Here is a 21,231-nt window from a genome sequence, read left to right on the forward strand (position 1 = left end):
CCCTTATCCAAAATTCTGAAATCCAAAAAGCTCCGAAAACCAAATCTGAAGTTTTTTTTGCCAACAGGTGACGTCACTCAGGTGTGACGTGGCAGCATTAGCAGAGGCCACCAGACATCAGCTGTGACTCAGCGCTCGTACTGGTTACACGTGCATTTGCTGTTCACTGATATTTTGTGTTCATTCAACACACATAAAAATTGCTGGTGAACGCAGCAGGCCGGGCAGCATCTCTAGGAAGAGGTACAGTCGATGTTTCGGGCCGAGCCCCTTCGGCAGGAATAACTGAAAGAAGAGATAGTAAGAGATTTGAAAGAGGGAGGGGGAGATGCGAAATGATAGAAGACAGGAGGGGGAGGGATGGAGCCAAGAGCTGGGAAGTTGATTGGCAAAAGGGATATTAGAGGATCATGGGACTGGAGGCCTAGGGAGAAAGAAAGGGGGAAGGGGGAAGCCCAGAGGATGGGCAAGGAGTATAGTGAGAGGGACAGAGGGAGAAAAAGGAGATAGAGATAAAAAAATTAATAATAATAAATAAATAAAAATGAATGACCACCTTGGGTTGATTTGGAATCGAAAGCTGTGAAACAATTTTACTCAACTTCCGTTATTAGGAGCTTCTTTACCTGCACAACTAGCCAAAACTTCTAATCTAAATTTATATCCTATGATTAAACAGTCATTACGAATTTGGTACCAGTTTCGTAACTTTTTTAATCTCAAAAAATTTAACCTTCTTAGCTTAATTTATCGAAATTATTTATTTAAACCTTCACTTAGTGATCCTCCCTTTTTTCTTTGGAGGAATAAAGGAGTCTATTCCTTTATGGATCTGTTTCAAGAAGGCCAATTGATGTCTTTTGAGAAATTAGTAACTAAATATTCTCTCTTGTACTCACATTTCTTGCAACATCTTCAGGTCAGACATTTCTTACAAGAATATTTAAGTAATTTTTCATATATACAAGATTCTGACCTGTTAGACATTATTTTAAAAGTGAATCCTTTAGTGAAAGGTTTTATTTGGAAAATTTATAATTTACTATTACAACAGTACAATTATCCTTTACTTAAGATTAAGCAAGATTGGGAAAGAGCGCTTAACATGACCTTGATAACAGAGGATTGGTTGCGAATTTTAAAGTTGGTTAACTCTTCTTCGATTTGTGCCAGTCACTCTTTAATTCAATTTAAAATTGTACATCATTACTATTTGACAAAGGAGAGACTGTCTAAAATATTTCCTAATGTTGATAGTCAGTGTGATAGATGTAAAACTGAGACAGCTGCATTGACACATATGTTTTGGTCGTGTTCTGTATTGAAACAGTTTTGGAAATCTATTTGCTCTACAATTTCTAAACCTTTAAAAGTTAATTTACAACCTAATAAATTGACAGTTTTGTTCGGTATAATCCCTCAATATAATCATGGTATTTCTATATTAGACCAACATGTAACTGCATTTGTTACATTATTGGCCAGAAGGGCTATTTTATTGAAATGGAAAGATGCCTCTGCTCCCACTTTGATACAATGGTTCTCTCAGGTGATGTTACGTCTTAGTTTGGAGAAAATCAGAAGTCAAACTTTTGATCCTCGATTTGACTTTGAGTAAAGGTGGGGTTCTTTGGCCTGCTACTATCATTTGATTTGAGTTAATTAAGATGGTCCCCTTCTGATTCTTGTTTAAATGGATTTGAGTTGGCGGATTGACGTTTTTCTTTTATGGAAGCTTGTATGGCGTATAGCTCCGGGGTTGTGCTCCCAATGGTTTTTTTTCCGTTTTATTTTCTGTTAGTAGGGTTTTTTTTGTTTCAGTTAGTAGGGGTTCTTTTTTCATTCTTTTTTCCAAAAAAATAGTTCTAACATACATAAATAATGGATGGGGTACGAAGAGGAGGTGGGGCATTAACAGAAGTTAGAGAAGTCAATGTTCATGCCATCAGGTTAGTATAGTATAGTCGTACTTTATTGATCCCGGGGGAAATTGGTTTTTGTTACAGTTGCACCATAAATAATAAATAGTAATAGAACTATAAATAGTTAAATAGTAATGTGTAAATTATGCCAGTAAATTATGAAATAAGTCCAGGACCAGCCTATCAGTACAGGGTGTTTGACCCTCCAAGGGAGGAGTTGTAAAGTTTGATGGCCACAGGCAGGAATGACTTCCTATGACGCTCTGTGTTGCATCTGGGTGGAATGAGTCTCTGGCTGAATGTACTCCTGTGCCCACCCAGTACATTATGTAGTGGATGGGAGACATTGTCCAAGATGGCATGCAACTTAGACAGCATCCTCTTTTCAGACACCACCGTGAGAGAGTCCAGTTCCATCCCCACAACATCACTGGCCTTACAGATAAGTTTGTTGATTCTGTTGGTGTCTGCTACCCTCAGCCTGCTGTCCCAGCACACAACAGCAAACATGATAGCACTGGCCAACACAGACTCGTAGAACATCCTCAGCATCGTCCGGCAGATGTTAAAGGACCTCAGTCTCCTCAGGAAATAGAGACGGCTCTGACCCTTCTTGTAGACAGCCTCAGTGTTCTTTGACCAGTCCAGTTTATTGTCAATTCGTATCCCCAGGTATTTGTAATTCTCCACCATGTCCACACTGACCCCCTGGAGGGAAACAGGGGTCACTGGTACCTTAGCTCTCCTCAGGTCTACCACCAGCTCCTTAGTCTTTTTCACATTAAGCTGCAGATAATTCTGCTCACACCATGTGACAAAGTTTCCTACCGTAGCCCTGTACTCAGCCTCATCTCCCTTGCTGATGCATCCAACTATGGCAGGTTGGAGGCTACCCAGACGGAATATAAGGTGTTGTTCCTCCAACCTGAGTGTGGCTTCATCTTGACAGTAGAGGAGGCCGTGGATAGACATATCAGAATGGGAATGGGACGTGGAATTAAAATGTGTGGCCACTGGCAGATCCTGCTTTCTCTAGCGGACAGAGCGTAGGTGTTCAGCGAAACGGTCTCCCAGCCTGCGTCCGGTCACGCCAATATACAGAAGGCCGCATCAGGAGCACCAGACGCAGTATATCACCCCAAGTGAAGTGTCGTCTCACCTGGAAGGACTGTCTGGGGTCCTGAATGGTGGTGAGAGAGGAAGTGTAAGGGCATATGTAGCACTTGTTCTGCTTACAAGGATAAGTGCCAGGAGGGAGATCGGTGGGAAGGGATGGGGAGGACGAATGGACAAGGGAGTTGCGTAGGGAGTGATCCCTGCGGAAAGCCGGGGGGGGGGCAGGGGGAGGGAAAGATGTGCTTAGTGGTGGAATCCCGTTGGAGGTGGCAGAAGTTACAGAGAATTATATGTTGGACCCGGAGGCTGGTGGGGTGGTAGGTGAGGACAAGTGGAACCCTATTCCTAGTGGGGTGGTGGGAGGATGGGGTGAGAGCAGATGTGCATGAAGTGGGAGAGATGCGTTTGAGAGCAGAGTTGATGGTGGAGGAAGGGAAGCCCCTTTCTTTAAAAAAAAGGACATCTCCTTCATCCTGGAATGAAAAGCCTCATTCTGAGAGCAGATGCGGCGGAGACGGAGGAATTACGAGAAGGGGATGGCATTTTTGCAAGAGACAGGGTGGGAAGAGGAATAGTCCAGGTAGCTGTGAGAGTCCGTAGGCTTATAGTAGACATCAGTAGATAAGCTGTCTCCAGAGATAGAAACAGAAAGATCAAGAAAGGGGAGGGAGGTGTCGGAAATGGACCAGGTAAACTTGAGGGCAGGGTGACAGTTGTGTTCACTGTTGACTTCGTGTTTAATTTCACTGTGAAAATGTTAAAAAGAGCTGCAGATACCCCTATGGGTAACAATGAGAAAAAGAGAAGGAAGCATCTATCATTATCAATAACGCAGAAAGTGGAGTTATTGCAGAAGCTTGATCGTGGTGTGTCTGCGGCGTCTTACTGAAGAATATGGTGTCGGAACTACCACTGTATATGATTTAAAGAAACAGAAAGACAAGTTACTTAAGTTTTATAGTGACAGTGACGTTCTACGTTTATTCCAATAAGTAATTTACCATGTGTTTGATTTGGTTCACTTGAAGCTGTATATTTTTATGTTTTAATGTTTTTGTTGAAATAATTTTTTTTTGTCATTATTCCCTAAACAATACAGTATAACAACTATTTACATAGCATTTATATTGTATTAGGTATTATAAGTAATCTAGAGATGATTTAAAGTATACGGGAGGATGTGCGTAGGTCTGGAGCTCCACTGGGTCCTAAAGTCCACCCGCACTGAGACAGATTAAATAAGGGACTTGAGCATATGTGTTTTTTGGTATCCGCGTGGGGTCCCGGAACCAATAAGGAGGGATTCAAAAATCCAAAAAATTCTGAATTCTGAAATGCAACTGGCCCCAAGGATTTTGGATAAGGGATTGTGGACCTGTATAGTACCTACCTTGATCATATCACGATATCACTCACCATTCTCCTTAATTATTTTGAAAAGTTATGGAACGACTGAATTATTTCATCACTTTAAATTTATGGAGGATGGTCATTAGGAGTAAACGTGTTAAGAAATAATTTCTTCTTCCTCCTAATATTGTGTATATTTCTTTGGTTTCAAAATGTAATATTTACTGTGGCTAAAATTCCATTTTCATTGCCGATATTAATTACATAGGATATACTTTTCTCAGGGGTGTAGGAGAAGGCAAAAAGAATATGTGAAAGACAACAGTTTACTCTTCTCATTTCAGGCCTATAAAATAAATAAATGACATTTTCTTCTTCTTCCCATATTTACCATACTCTGTCTTCATTTACTTCATCGGTAACATTTCACTTTTGTTAACTTCACTCATATCCTCCAATTTGAAACAGCATTGCTGAGTTCAACATGCAATTGTTACTACAACATTAAGACAAAAACCAACCTGAAAGTATTATTGACCATTGCCAGTTTTTAATCTTTTATTATATACATTGCAAGTATATTGTTTTCACGCGTGCAAGTAATTTATATGAAAGTTGCGCACATAGCAAGAATGGTTTTGCAGAAACACACCGGTCCATAATTTATATTGGAAAACACTGCATGAGAAAGCATCTGTGTCTGTGTCTCCACCTAGTGGCCAGAAGAAGAAATACATAAATTACACGAAGACGTAAATTAAATACACAGGGATGAGGTTCATCTAAAATATTTCAAGATGGCTGTACATGGGACAAAAGTGTAATTTAAGAAAAAGGATCCAGTGCTTTCCCAGTGTTTATGACGAATAAACTCTTTGAGCTTCCAGCCAGATACAGGTATCGATTTTAATCCCTTACTCACTCTTCCTTCAGTTAGTCCTGACGAAGGGTCTCGGCCTGAAACGTCGACTGCACCTCTTCCTAGAGATGCTGCCTGGCCTGCTGCGTTCACCAGCAACTTTGATGTATGTTGCTTGAATTTCCAGCATCTGCAGAATTTGTCATCAAAATGCTGGTTAAAAATCGATATCTGTACCTGCTGGAAGCCCGAAAATTTAATTTGTAATTTAAGAAATTCATGTTCATGGCTACAAGGCTCCTTTTAATAACCAAATAATTGTGTTATATGCTGAAGAATATGTAATTGGTAAATGGTACAAGATGCTCAGCAGAAGACTGAAAACAAAACATATGCATTTTCACTAGTCAACAATCAAATTAATAAATTATAGACAAATGAGATCATTTGTTCTGTACACATAAAATATTTCAAGCACAGCACCTGATTACATAGTAATTAACAACAAAAATCCATTCATGCATGTTAGTATAAATTAATTATTCAGGTTTTCATCTTCATGCACGCAAAACTGCATGTAGGCAAAATTTTACATACCAGCAAACCATATACTGAAATGTCATTAATGAAGCATTCCAGAAATAAATGGCTGGATTGTTATAAAGTACTGCGTAATGACCATTATGTATGTATAATTACTTACCTGGTTTATACCTCTGCAGTGCAATGAACCAATGTTAAAATTGATTTTCCTTCTGTGATCCAGCAGTACCAATACCCCTCGTCTCTGAACTAATTTCTTGCTTGATTCCTTTTTAAAAATGCAGCTTCCCATAAAACTATGATGGAGCTTTATGATTAAGACTGGAAATATATAACCTTTTTTTCAAATACAGTTATGTTTCAGAAGCAGTTAAGTTATCCACTTGGATTTCAGAAAGGAATTTATCATTGCCCTACACAGGCAGAAGTTTATTATGGATGGATGGGAACACATTAAAATTGACTGACAAACTGTTGGTTGATTGATGACAGTGAGTAGGAGCGCATGGACAAATATTTGTAGACATAGGAGAAGAATCAGGCCATTCAGCCCATCGAGTCTGCTCCGCCATTCCATCTTGGGTGATCCCAGATCCCAGATCCCACTCAACCCCATACATTTGTCTTTTCGCCATATCCTTTGATGCCCTGACTGATCAGGAAAATATCAACTTCTGCCTTAAATATACGCAAGGACTTGGCCTCCATCGCAATCCGTGGCAGAGCATTCCACAGATTCACCACACTTTGGCTAAAATAAATTCCTCCTCACCTCTCTTCTAAAGGATCACTCCTCAATTTTTAGTTCTGGATAGCCCCATCATAGGAAACATCCTCTCCACATCCATCTTATAGTCATAGTCATACTTTATTGATCCCGAGGGAAATTGATTATTTAGTCCTTTCAACATTTGATACGTTTCAATGAGATTCCTTGCATTCTTCTAAGTTCCAGTGAGTACAGACCCGAAGTTGCCAAATGCTCCTCATATGTTTAATCCCTTCATTCCCAGAAACATCCTTGTGAACTTCCACTGGACTCTCCAATGACAACACATCCTCTCTGTGATACGGGGCCCGAAACTGTTGATAATACTCCACGGGCAGCCTGACTAGTAACTTACTAACGTCCAGCATTATCTCCTTATTTGTATATTCTATTCCCCTTGAAATAAATGCCAACATTGCATTTGCCCTTGTGACAAGAATACACATAGATAAGATGTTAGCTGTCCTGTGTGATCAGCAGTTGGTCTGCCACCTGTCTTCAGGAGAGAGAGAGATAAGGAAAACAATGGAGCAGCATTTGGAGATGTGTAATGAAGGGACGGCAGAGAGAGTAACAGAAGGAGGGAGCTGTCAAGAGCGGCTCCTCCTTTGAACCCTGAACTGTTTGAAGTGATGGACAGGCGATACCCCAGCAGGGGGATAACAAGGGACAGGTTCGCTAAGGCAGACACACACGACACCCGAGGTAACAAGACCCTGGAAGCGGTGCGTCTCTCACAAGTCGGTGGGAAGTACCGGGCCATAAACGCACAGGGTGGAAAGGCACGATCGGCGGGAACCTGGTGTGTGTCCACCCTTGCCTGGGTGCCAGGTTCAGCGCAGGGAAACGATCGTATCTGGAAACGGAGGGGTCACGGTCGGTGACCTCAGATGACATCACAAAGGACTCGCCCGAAAGCTGACTGCAAAGGTCTGTCTGGAAACCTTGAATATTCATTCGTTTTGCTCTCTCTCTCCTTCCCCCCCACTGTCCATCTCCCACGGCCGCGATTACTGCGAACTGAACTGAACTAAATTGAACTGAACTTTGCGTCACTTTGAAACTGGTCATTTACCCCTAGACAACGATAGAGCTTGATTAATCCTGTTATCTTAATTCTGTGTACATGTGTGTTTATCATTGCTGAACTGTTGCATTTATTATCCTTTTGATTAGAGTACTGTGTTGCTTGTTTCTTTAATAAAACTTACTTAGTTCTAGTAATCCAGACTCCAACTGAGTAATCCATTTCTGCTGGTTTGGCAACCCAGTTACGGGGTATGTAACACCCTCTTTACCACAGATGCACCCCGTAACTTAACATTCTGGGAGTCTTGCATGACAACTCCCAAGTCCCTCTGCACCTCTGATGTTTGAACCTTCTCACCAATTAGATAATTGTCTGCACTATTGTTCCTTTTACTAAAATGCATTATCATACATTTCCCAACACTGTATTCCATCTGCCACTTTTTTGCCCATTTTGCCAATTTGTCTAAGTCCTGCTGCAACTGCATTGCTTCCTCAGCACTACCTATCCCTCCACCTACCTTTGTATCATCTGTAAACATTGCCACAAAGCCATCAATTCCATTATCCAAATTATTGACAAACAATGTGAAAAGTAGCAGTCCCAATACTTACCCCTGAGGAACACCACTAGTCACTGGCAGCCAACCAGGAAAGGCCCCTTTTATTCCCACTCAATACCTCCTACCTCCACTCAGCTATTCTGCCACCCATGCCAGTATCTCTCCTGTAATGCCACAGGATTTTATCTTGTTAAGCAGCCTCATGTGTGGCACCTTATCAAAAGTCTTCTGAAAATCCAATGACATGAACCGTCTGTCCTTTGTCCACCCTGTTTGTTACTTCCTGGAAGAACTCAAACAGATTTCAGGCACGATTTCCCTTTACAGAAACCATGCTGACTTTGACTTATTTTATTGCCAGTCTCCAAGTACCTCAAAACCTTATCTTTAATAATACACTACAATGCTTTCCCAACCACTGAGGTTAGGCTAACTGGCCTATAATTTCCTTTCTTTGCCTTCCTCCCTTCTTAAAGAGTGGTGTAACATTTGAAATCTTCCAGTCCTCCAGGACCATGCCAGAATCAAATGATTCTTGAAACATCATGATCAATGCATCCGTTATCTCTTTTGTAACCTCTCTCAGGACTCTGGGATGTAGTCCATCTGGTCCAGGAGACCTATTCACCTTAAGACCTTTGAGTTTCCCTAGCACTTTTTCCTTTGTAATAGCAATGGCACTCACTCCTGCTCCCTGACACTCACAGACCTCTGGCACACTGCTACTATCTTCCACAGTGAAGACAGATGTAAAGTACCTATTAAGTTCATCTGCCATTTCTTTGTTCCGCCATTACTACCTCACCAGCATCATTTTCCAGTGGTCCACTATCAGCCCTCACCCCACTTTTACTCTTTATATAACTGAAAAAGCTTTTGGTAACATGCTTTATATTATTGGCCAGTCTGCCCTCATATTTCATCTTTTCCCTTCTTATAGCTTTTCTAGTTGCCTTTTGTTGGATTTTAAAAGCTTCCCAGTCATCCAACTTCTCACTCACTTTTGCTACCTTATATGCCCTTCCCTGGGCTTTTATGCAGTCCTTAACTTCCCTTGTCAGCCACGATTGCCTAGCCCTGCCATTTGAGAACACGTTCTTCTGTGGGACATATCTATCCTGATTCTTGTGAACCATTCCCAGAAACTTCAGCCATCCCTACTGTGCTGTCATCCTTACCAGTATCCTCCTCCAATCCACCTGGGCAAGCTCCCCTCTCATGCCTGTTTAATTCCCTTGATTGCATTACGATACTGATACATGTGGGTTATGCTTCTCCCTCTCAATTTGCAGTATGAATTCAATCATATTATGATCACTGCCTCCTATGGGTTCCATTACATTAAGCTTCTTAATAAGATCTGGGTTATTACACAACACCCAATCTAAGATAGCCTTTCCCCTCGTAGGCTGAAGCACAAGCTGCTCTAAAAAGGTATCTCATAGGCATTCAACAAATTCCTTCTCTCGTGATCCGACACCAATCTGATTTTCCCAATCCCCTTGCATACTGAAGTTCCCCATTACGATTGTGACATTACCCTTATTACATACCTTTTCCAGCTTCCTTTGCAATCACAACCCCACATCTTGGCTACAATTTGGAGGCCTATATAAGATTCCCATTATGGTTTTTTCACCTTTGCAGTTTCTTAACTCCACCCACAAAGTTTCAATATTCCTTGACCCTCTGTCACATCTTTCTAAAGATGTAATTCCATCTTTTACCAACAGAGCCACACCACTGCCTATGCCTTCCTTTTGATACAAAGTATATCCTTTGATACTAAGCTCGCCACTATGGCTTTCTTTCAGCCACCACTCAGTGATGCCCGCAATGTCATACTGACCAATCTCTTATTGTGCCATGAGCTTGTCCACCTTATTCTGAATGCTATGCATATTTAAATACAACACCTTCAGTCCTGGATTCTTCACCCTTTTGAATTTTGCCTCTGAGGTACAATTAACTCTTTGCTCTATCCGTATTTGTCCCCAGTCATTGGCTGGTCCTTCCTTACATTCATGTAACACCCATCATCTACTTGTAAACCTGCTGGCTCATTCTCAGCTCTATCATACTGGTTCCCATCCCCTCTGCTGTATTAGTTTAAACCACTCCCAACAGCTCTAGTAAATCTGCCTGCAAAAATATTTGGTGTGAGTCACATAAAGGGTAGTCACAAAGTCGAATGCTAGTGTTGGTGATGTTTTGTTTGTTATAATTGACTAAGAGGAAGGAATTTATTCAAGCCACACACACTTCTGGTTTAAGATGGCTCTACCAAAGGCATGCAACAGCTTACTGGTAGTTTGAAAGGCAAGAGATCAGACTAAAAACATTACTTACAACATCTTTTCTGAGGCAAATTGTAGTGAACTATTGCCGCAGATAGTGAGGAGCCAGGTGGAGGCGAGGCTGGTTCGGGGGAATGAGCTGTGCTAGGGCATTGCAAAATGCAACATGTTCGAGCCAGGGTCGCAGACAGGGTTGGTATTGCTGCCAGGAATGGAGTGAGCAATTTGGAGAGAAGTTGATGCGGTAGTTTTGATGTCCATCCACCTAACCTGGGTGCGAGGTTGAATCACTCCAAATGCCGAGGCGATTTGGTGAGATTGAGAATGGCTTCGTGCTGGAAGCCCAAGTGTATTGTGGCACCAAGGTCCAGGTCCTAGAGCAAGGCACTACTTAGACAATTTAAATACCGGCATAGGTAGTCTGGAAGGCTGAGTGTCAGGAGCAGAGGCGGGGGTCAGGCTGATTTCACTTGCTCTCCCCTGTATGTTCATTCCTTTCTCAGTGGTGCCAAGTATGTGAATTAATCTGACTGCTATGCCTTTTTTGCCCCGCCGGTGTGATGAACTGGCACCATGGTTTGGGCCTACTCCGGCTGCTCTGGGAGTGGATCTGGGGACTCAATCTAGTTTGGAATGCTGTTGGCTTGCTTCTATTGTTTGCAAGATTTGTGCTTTTCTTCTCTCTCTCTCTCTCGCTCTCTCTCTGTCTGTCTCTGTCTCTGTGCAGTGGTTTTTGGACTTCCTTTTTTAAAAAAAAAATTGGATTATTTGGGTTTCTTGCTTTGTGGCCGTCTGTAAGCAGACAAATCTCAAAGAGTATAATTTATATATTCTTTGAACATACATACAGTGTGATACTGGGAGCAGTTCAAATAAAGGATGCCAATGTGTACAAATCAAAAAAATATTTACTCGCATTGATGGATACAATTTCATATGAAGAAATGTATCCTTGTAAGATTGGAAGAGGAGATGCTGATGTGAATATATGACTGAAGATTCAGAGTAGGTACCTAATATCAACCTTTCCAAGCGTTTAAAATAGCAAACAAAATGTTGACATGTATAGAGTGGCAAATCATACAAACCCTAGACGCAGAGATTCTGCAGATGCTGGAAATCTTGACAACACATACAAAATGCTGGAGGAACTCAGTAAGGCAGGTAGCAACAATAAAGGGAAATAGACTGTTGATGTTGCAGGCTGAGATTCTTCCAAAGATGCTGCCTGACTTGCTCAGCTCCTGCAGCATTTTGTTAGTATTGCATATAAATCCTATGGTATAGCTGTTATAGAGTTGCTGCTACAAAGCTACAGCAACCTGAGTTTGATCCCTATCCTTGGTGCCGGCCTGCACAGTTTGCATGTTCTCTCTGCGTCACATGGGTTTCCTTGTGTTGATCTATTTCCTTCCCCATCCAAAAATATGCTGACAAGTTAATTGGACTCTGTAACTTAATTGCTAGTGTGATGGGTAGTAAGCAGATCAAGGAGGATCTGTTGGACATGTGAAACAGAAAAGGCTTAAGGGAATAGGTTAAACGGGAATGTTTTAAAAAGAGGCAAAGACTTAATTGTCTGATTAACCTCCCTCTATGTCATGAGAAAATCTATTTCAAAGCTATACTTGGGCTTAGTGAGTAGCATGTGCTGTTTGTGAACCAATTTTAAAAAGGCCATTGGAGTGTCCTGAATCCAACAGTGAGGAAAGATTTAACTTAAAAAACAATGGACTACGGTAGAATTTTAAAGCTATGGAATGTTTAATTAAACTGGATCGAAGTTTTGCAAGTATATACTTCATAATTATCCTTCCCAGCTCAGTTCAGCATTGTCCACCCAATTTAAAATTTCCCTTTTAAGTGCACCTCTGAAAAACTTCAATATTGTCATGTAAAAGAACTGTATAGCCAATCTATGATAAAAGATAATCTATTGTTTACCCTTTTAATATCCATGAAACTCAACTTGTAGCATTGCAGATTTTGCTGTTTGTGGTTTAGAATTAAAATTATTTTATCTCCAAAATTAAAAAATGTTCATTATATGACTTTCCTAAAAAGGTGTGTGCTAGAATTTAAAACCATCAAGGCAAGCATGGCCTTACATCTGCTTGAAGGATGAGTAAACAGCAGATTAAGTATTGCTAGCAATTACTATTACTTTTAAACAAAGGAATAAGCAATTTGGTCAGACTACCAGTGAAATTGAACAAAATACAAATCAAATTTTTAAACAAATCTTCAAAAGAACTTAATTTGGGATTAGCTTTCCTCTGTAAAAGTTAAATGCTACACATACTGCTGAAATGTGACGATTCCAACATTCTACAATACTCACCTATGTTGTAATCTAGGATCACCATCACTTCCAACTTCCTATAAGAGAAGAAAACTATTCACAACCCTTGAATACCAAGGTTTATTTAAAATACTCTGATAGAACAGGATTGATATATCTCAGCCTTTCGTAAATACTACCTACTTATGCAAGCAGCTCTTTATATTATTGCACTTTCAGTTGAAACAATTTGTACCCAGATACTTTTCATATCTTAAATGTCCAGCTCCTGCTGACACATTGCGCCTCAGTCATTCCCTTTCACACTGAAGTCCATTTTTTGCCACATTACTTATTCTGTAATCTCAAAATGAGACTTTTCAGACTACAAAACAATGGATGGTTTGTGTTATAACATTGAACATTTGCAATAAATAGACAAAATAATTTTACAGTGCATCTTTATGAGTAACAGATTGAGAAAATTTCCATCTTGGATTTTCATCTTAACTTCCTGAAACAACATGTGTGAACATTTCTCAAAGGTTTTGAAAATTAATCCTGGTTTATCTTAAAAATTTAAATAGCTACCAAAATTATGTTTATGACTACAATAGATGTCTGAATAAATAAGAAAATACAGAATGATGATAATTTCAAGACCAAGGGCACATTGTGCATATTTAGAAGGCTGGCAAATGATACATTTCTAATAAGGTGCTTTTGTAACTTTTTTCTTTACAAGATTAACTTATTTATTTGCACACAGATGGAATTAATTATACAATTAAAACTTCAATACAAACACAAGTAAGAGTTGAATATGTACACAAGATGAAAAAAAATTCTATGATATACAGCTATCAGAGCCACCAAAACTTCACAACTTCTGAGCTTCTAGTTACCTATTAAGTGGAAGTTATAAAAATTCAGTTTTGAATTTCAGTTAGCACTGAAGGAGGAAAGTCCTTTAAAAACAAAAGCAGTTTATAATTATGAAAAAAGTTGCACACTTGTGCAGAAAGAGGAAGTGGAAGCTAGTTAACAGCTCATTCAGACTTACCACAAGCATTGATAGGTAGATAACTTCTTGTTGTATGATACTATAATTTAAAACACAAATGAAAATCTTACTTGAAAATTGACACCAAAATGCATCAGTGGAGAATGTTTCCGATCAATGACTCTTCACAACTAAGAAAAATTAGAAACCAACTTTTCCTGATTCAAGTGAAAGGTTGTAGATCTGAAATACCACAGGAACTCCCTGATCTCCAAAGCATTTCTAGAATTTTGCATTTTATTTCAGATTTCCAGTATCTGCACTTTTAATTTGCTTTTTAATATTGATAAAGTTGGGTGCAAAACTTCGTGCAAAAGGATCCAGCTTCAAAGTTGAAAATAAATTTATTATCAAGTACATATGTGTTACCTTTACAACCCTGAAGTTCATTTTCTTGTGGGCATACTCAGTAAATCTATCAATGAAAGACCGCACCAACTTGGGCATTCAACCAATGTGCAAAAGACAACAACCTGTGCAAATGCAAAAAGAAAGCAATAATAATAAATAAAATAAGCAATAAATATTGAGTACGAGATGAAGAGTCCTTGAAAATTAGTCCACTGGATGTACGAACATTTCAGTAATGAAATTGGGTGAAGCAAGTGAAGTTGAGTGAAGTTATCCCCTTTGCTTCAAGAGCCTGATGGTTGAGGGGTAGTAACTGTTCCTGAATCTAGTGGTGTGAGTCCTGAGGTTCCTGTACCTTCTTCAAAATGGTTGAGGGGTAATAACTGTTCCTGAACCTGGTGGTGAGAGTCCTGAGGCTCCTGTACCTCCTTCCTGATGGTTGAGGGGTAGTAACTGTTCCTGAACCTGGTGGTGTGAGTCCTGAGGTTCCTGTACCTTCTTCCTAATGGCAGCAGTGAGGAGACAGCATATCCTGGGTGGTGGGGGTCCTGATGATGGATGCTACTTTCCCGTGACAACACTGTGTAGACGTGCTCAATGGCGAGGAGGGTTTGACCCGTGATAGACTGGGCCGTATCCAATACTTTTTGAAGGATTTTCCATTCAAAGGCATTGGCGTTTCTATACCAGACTGTGATGCAGCCAGTCAATATACTCCCTACTGCTCACCTATAAGTTTGTCAACGCTTTAGATGTCATGCCAAATCTTCTAAGGAAGTAGAGGTGCTGCTGTGCTTTCTTTATAATTGCACTTATATGCTGGGGCCAGGACAGGTTCTCCAAAATAATAACAGAGGAATTTAAAGTTGCTGACTCTCCCCACCTCCGCTTTCCTGACGAGGACTGGCTCATGGACCTCTGGTTTCCTTCTTCGGAAGCTCCTTCGTCTTGCTGAAATTGAGAGGTTGTTGTTATAGACCACTCAGACATATTTTTCAATCTCCATTCCTACATACTGATTTGTCCCCACCTTTGATTCAGGCTATGACAGTGGTGTCGTCAGCAAACTTGATATGACATTGGAGCTGTGCTTAGCCACATGGTGATAAGTGTAAAGCAAGTTGAGCAGGGGCTAACTAATCACACAGGCTTTAAGTGCAATTGTGCTGATAGAAATCATGGAGGAGATGTTGTTGCTAATCTGAACTGACTGGAGCCTGCAAGTGAGGAATTTGAGGACCCAATTTCACAAAGAGGGATTGAAGCCAAGGACTTGGAGTTTATTGATTAGTTTTGAGGGGATGGTAATATTGAATGCAGAGTTGTAGTTGATAAAGAGCATCCTTACGTATGCATCTTTGCTGTCCAGATGTTCCAGGATTGAGTGAAGAGCAAATGAGATGGCATCTGCTGTGGACCTGTTGCTCTGGTAGGCAAATTGGAGCTAGATCCAATTCACTTTCCAGGCAGGGTTCATCAACCACCTCTTTATACCCTTCACCACTATGGATACAAGTACTACTGGATGATAGTTATTGAGGCAGATCACCAAAGTTCTTCTTCGACACCACTATAATTGAAGCCTGCGTGAAGCAGGTGAGTGTCTCAGACTGCCGAAGTGAGAGGTTAAGGATCTCAGTGAACACTCCAGCCAGTTGATCAGCACAGGTTTTTAGTACTGGGCCAGGTATCCCGTCTGAGCCGAACGCTTTTCGTGGATTCCCCCTCCTGAAGGCTGCTCGCACGTCAGCCTCAGAGACTGAAATCACAGGATCATCGGGGGCTGTGGGAGTTTGCTATAGTTCTTCCAAGTTTTGACAGTCGAAGTGAGCGTAGAAGTCATTGAGCTCAGCTGGAAGTGAACCCCTGTTGTCGCATATGTCGCCTGATTTTACTTTATAAGAGATGATAGCATTCAAGTCCTGCCACAACTGTTGAGCATCCTTCGTTGATTCAAGCTTAGTACGGAATTGCCACTTTGCCCATGAGATGGCTTTCCGGAGATCATACCTGGACCTCTTGTAACTTTTTAGTCACTGGACTTTAATACCTCAGATCTGATCCTCAGCAGATTGCGGATCTCATGGTTCCTGCAGGGCATCTAGTTGGGGAAGACTGAATGATTTTATGGGGATATATTTATCCACAGCTGTTTTAAGAAAGTCCATGAAAAGCATGGTGTATTCATTCAGATCCACAGATAATTCCTTGAACATGGCCCAGTCAACTGACTCAAAGCAATACCGTGGCTACTCCTCTGCCTCCCACGATCAAGTCTTTGCTGTCCTAATATCTGGAGCTTTTCCCTTCAGCCGCTGCCTGTACACAGGTGGAAGGACAGCCAAGTGATCAGATCTACCGAAATGCAGTCTGGGCATGGAGCGGTAGGCATTTTCTATCTTAGTATAACAGTGGTTGGGCAGCCAATATTCGTTGCCTTACTTTTTGGTCTTTCTTTCAAAATCAGTCTGACTGCCCAAAATGGGTGGCAATGGAGTTGAACTCCCACAAGGATTTCTCCATTTCCGCACTTCTTGGATCCGTACTTCCTTGTCATTTGCCTAAACTAATTGTTAATCCTTTCATTAGACATACTCTGAGAGTAAGGGCTCAGTTCAGAAAACAGTATGGTCTTTATGGTTTCTCCCTCTATAGTCCTATCTTTCATAATCATCTTTTCCGACCTTGGAGGGTCTGACACTCTGAGCCAATAGGCTGGTCCTGGATTTATTTCATAATTTACTGGCATAATTTACATATTACTATTTAACTGTTTATTACTATTTTTCTATTACTATTCTATTACTATTTATTATTTCCATGACTATTACTATTTACTACTAGTAGTATTACTATTACTATTTCTATTACTATTTATTATTTATGGTGCAACTGTAACAAAAACCAATTTCCCCCGGGATCAATAAAGCATGACTATGACTATGACTATGCAAGATTTAACATTTCATGTCTGGTACAGAAAGGGCATTAGGCGTTTTGAAGATCTTTTCATAGACAATTGTTTTGCAACATTTGAACAACTGTCTGCAAAGTTTGACCGATCTAATACTCATTTCTTTAATATCTTCAAATTAGACATTTTATTAACCCTTTAATACCAAATTTTCCTGAGATGCCCAGAAAAAATGTTGTGGACTTGTTTCTTTGTATAAACCCATTGGGTAAAAATTTAATATCTATTATTCATGATAAGTTAGTGACCTTGAGGCCTGCCCCCTTTGATAAAACTAGAACTGCCTGGGAGCATGATTTAAATATTTCTCTGTCCGACGAGATTTGGGATTTAATTCTTGAGTCAGTTAACTCAACTTCTTTATGTGCTCGCCACTGCCTTTTGCAGTTCAAGGTTGTACATAGGGCTCATATGTCTAAAGCCAAATCATCGCAGTTCTATTCTGATATTAGTCTCTTTTGTGACAAGTGTATAGTGGGCAAGGCTTCACTTATCCACATGTATTAGGCTTGTCCGAGTTTGGAGAAATTTTGGAGAGATGTCTTTTTAAACTTTATCCCATATCCTTCATTGCCACTTAGAACCTGACCCTTTGGTTGCTCTTCTTGGCATTTTGGATGAAGTTGACACGCGTTTGTGTCCGACTAAACGGCAAACATTATCCTTTGCCTCTCTTCTGGCTAGATATTTAGTTCTTCTTAGGTGGAGAGATGTTGCCCCACCCACCCATGCTCAATGGCTTAGAGACATTATGTCCTGCTTAGACCTTGAAAAGATTCATTATTCACTTCTTAATTCAGATATAAACTTCCATAAGGTGTGGGGACTTTTTCTTGATTATTTTCATAACTCATCTTCAGATTAAAGGTTTATCTTCCTTTTCCTTTCAGTGATTTAGTCCCTTACATCCAGCTTTCTTTTTTGGTTAACTTTTATGGTTTATTTTTATGATGTGAAATATCTTATAGTTTAGGTAGTAGGCAATACACTTTTTTTTATATTCACAGCTCTGTGGTGACAAAAGCTCTGATTAACTTTTCTTTATATCGTAATGGTTGGCTTGGAGTGCATAGTGGGAGGGTGGGGTGGAAACTAACTATATGATTTTATTTTGGGTGCTTTTTCTTTACTGTTATGAATTGTACATCAGACACGTTGGTTTTGCACTGTATAAATCTCCTTTCTGTTGGTGTTATTTTTGTTTCAATGTAGAAACTCATAAAAAATTAATAAAAGAAGTATAACAGTGGTCTCGGGTGTTGGGAACTCTGTTGCTACAGATTATATGCTGATGGTAATTGGGCAGGGATTTCTTCAAACAAGCCTGTTTGGAGTCTCTGACTACAAATTGAAATGCGCTGTTTCTTATTTGGAGATAGCATTGTGCAGTATCATGAATGCTTGATTATAATCGGCCACTGGTGATATGTAAGCAACGGTGAATCACAGATGAGAACTCCCTAGGTAAATAGAATGTATGGCATTTGACCATTAGGTGTTCCAAGTCAAGGGTTCAACAAAACCACCACATTAGAGCACCACCGAGAGTTTATCATGAAACACACACTTCTACCTTTTGCCTTTTCTGATTCAGCAGTTTGGTCCATTCTGTAAATCAAGAAACCTTTGGGTCTGATCGCTGTATCAGGTGAGATGGAAGAAAGCCAAGTTTCACTCAAACATAGAACATAAATATCTCTTATTTCCCTCTAATACAGCAATCTTGACCTCAGGTCCTCAATTTTGTTCTCCAACAACTGCACATTTGCTAACAAGATGCTAGGTAAGGTGGGGGGGGGGTCTCATCCCTCTGCATTTCAGCCTGGCTTGAAGACCCCAGCCTCCTGCCTTGCTTCCGGCCATGGCGACAAACTTTTGCCCTCTTAAAGGTGACACATCTGCTTGGTCCACCAAGCCCTTCAGAAGATTATGAAATCTGCATATCATTAAGTTAATTTAAAAGTACATTACATGCTACAGATTGCAGTGAGAGTAATTCAACCGTATATTTAGAAGTACTGTTCGTAATTCGCAGAATGTCGCCTTGGGTCACCAGCCCCATCTTGCTAAAACACCATGAAATTAAACACCACAGAAAGGAAAACTAGGAAGGAGAAATTTTTGAATGGAAAGATGGGAAAAGAAAAGAATAAAATAGAAAATGATTTTAATACAACTTCATACATTAATTCTCCTGGAACTCATAATACTTTACAACTCATGAGAGAGAAGCGAATAAAGCTAACGAGGAATTCTGCAGATGCTGGTAATTCAAGCTACACACATCAAAGATGCTGGTGAATGCAGCAGGCCAGGCAGCATCTCTAAAAAGAGGTACAGTCGATGTTTCGGGCCGAGACCCTTCGTCAGGACTAACTGAAAGAAGAGCTAGTAAGAGATTTGAAAGTGGGAGGGGGAGAGGGAGATCCAAAATGATAGGAGAAGACAGAAGGAGGAGGGATGGAGCCAAGAGCTGGATTGATTGACAAAAGGGACCTCCCCCTCGTAGCCCATCTATTATTTATTTATATACACACATTCTTTCTCTCTCTCCTTTTTCTCCCTCTGTCCCTCTCTCTATACCCCTTGCCCATCCTCTGGGTTTCCCCCCCTCCCCCTTTTCCTTCTCCCTGGGCCTCCTGTCCCATGATCCTTTCATATCCCTTTTGCCAATCAACTGTCCAGCTCTTGGCTCCATCCCTCCCCCTCCTATCTTCTCCTATCATTTTGAATCTCCCCCTCCCCCTCCCACTTTCAAATCTCTTACTAGCTCTTCTTTCAGTTAGTCCTGACGAAGGGTCTCAGCCCGAAACGTTGGCCGTACTTCTTTCTAGAGATGCTGCCTGGCCTGCTGCGTTCACCAGCAACTTTGGTGAGCGAATAAAGTTATGTTGTTTTAAGTAGTACAATTTAAATTTATTTAACAATGAGAAAAAATTACATCAGAATAGGCTCAATTCATAGAATGAAAAAAACCATAGTTGGATATGTTATTAATTAAAAGGAAGTGCTAATAGGAGTAAATCAAGTAGAAATCAAGAGAATGGGAGGAGAAAGAACGGATAGAAAACAGTAAGCCTTTGGAGAAATGGAGAAAAACAATTTTTCTTAATCTCAGTAAAGATTTCTTTTTTATACGTCAAAACAACATTGATTAGCTCAAATATGTGAAACGGAATTATGTCATTTACCAAAACAATTAGGTAAAGCCCATAAACCCTAACAACCAAGCCCTGGGTAATAACTATTAGCTCTCTGTGTACAAGAGAAACCACTTCAAGCTTGTTGGGCCCATCTCACATTTCCTTTGCGTTCTATGGAATTGCTTCACACTACCTTGGCAATCTTTCTTACCTTTCATCCCTCCACAAAATTCTGAATTCTTCCATACCACCTTACATGCTCCAATATTGTCAACAAGTCTCTCAGTAATTAGATTCTTCAGGAAATCACTCATGCCAACTATTTCTCCACATAATAGTTCAGGATTCCCACACAAGGGAATGGTTTGCAAAGTCCCAAATGCAAAAAGGTCCTAATCAAATCAAGTTTAATTATCATAGTCATACTTTATTGATCCCGGGGGAAATTGGCTTTCGTTACAGTTGCACCATAAATAATAAATAGTAATAGAATCATAAATAGTTAAATAGTAATATGTAAATTATGAAATAAATCCAGGACCAGCCTATTGGCTCAGGGTGTCTGACCCTCCAAGGGAGGAGTTGTAAAGTTTGATGGCCACAGGCAGGAATGACTTCCTATGACGCTCTGTGTTGCATCTCGGTGGAATGAGTCTCTGGCTGAATGTACTCCTGTGCCCACCCAGTACATTATGTAGTGGATGGGAGACATTGACCAAGATGGCATGCAACTTAGACAGCATCCTCTTTTCAGACACTACCGTGAGAGAGTCCAGTTCCATCCCCACAACATCACTGGCCTTACGAATGAGTTTGTTGCTTCTGTTGGTGTCTGCTACCCTCAGCCTGCTGCCCCAGCACACAACAGCAAGCATGATAGCACTGGCCACCACAGACTCATAGAACATCCTCAGTATCGTCTGGCAGATGTTAAAGGACCTCAGTCTCCTTTGACCAGTCCAGTTTATTGT

At 40.5% G+C, this 21,231-nt stretch overlaps 2 protein-coding genes across 2 annotated transcripts in view; one reads left to right on the forward strand and one right to left on the reverse strand.

Annotated features, from left to right (window-relative positions):
• The window catches only part of ssh1a (slingshot protein phosphatase 1a), a 75,580-nt gene that overhangs the window by 38,262 nt on the left and 16,087 nt on the right, over window positions 1-21,231 (reverse strand). The window contains 1 exon segment of the mRNA XM_072247438.1: window positions 12,790-12,827. Coding sequence (XP_072103539.1) covers window positions 12,790-12,827 — 38 coding nt within the window.
• The window catches only part of LOC140190673 (D-amino-acid oxidase-like), a 101,448-nt gene that overhangs the window by 21,873 nt on the left and 58,344 nt on the right, over window positions 1-21,231 (forward strand). The window lies entirely within an intron of this gene.

Source organism: Mobula birostris, chromosome 31, assembly GCF_030028105.1.
Source record: "Mobula birostris isolate sMobBir1 chromosome 31, sMobBir1.hap1, whole genome shotgun sequence".
NCBI classification, from domain to species: domain Eukaryota; kingdom Metazoa; phylum Chordata; class Chondrichthyes; order Myliobatiformes; family Myliobatidae; genus Mobula; species Mobula birostris.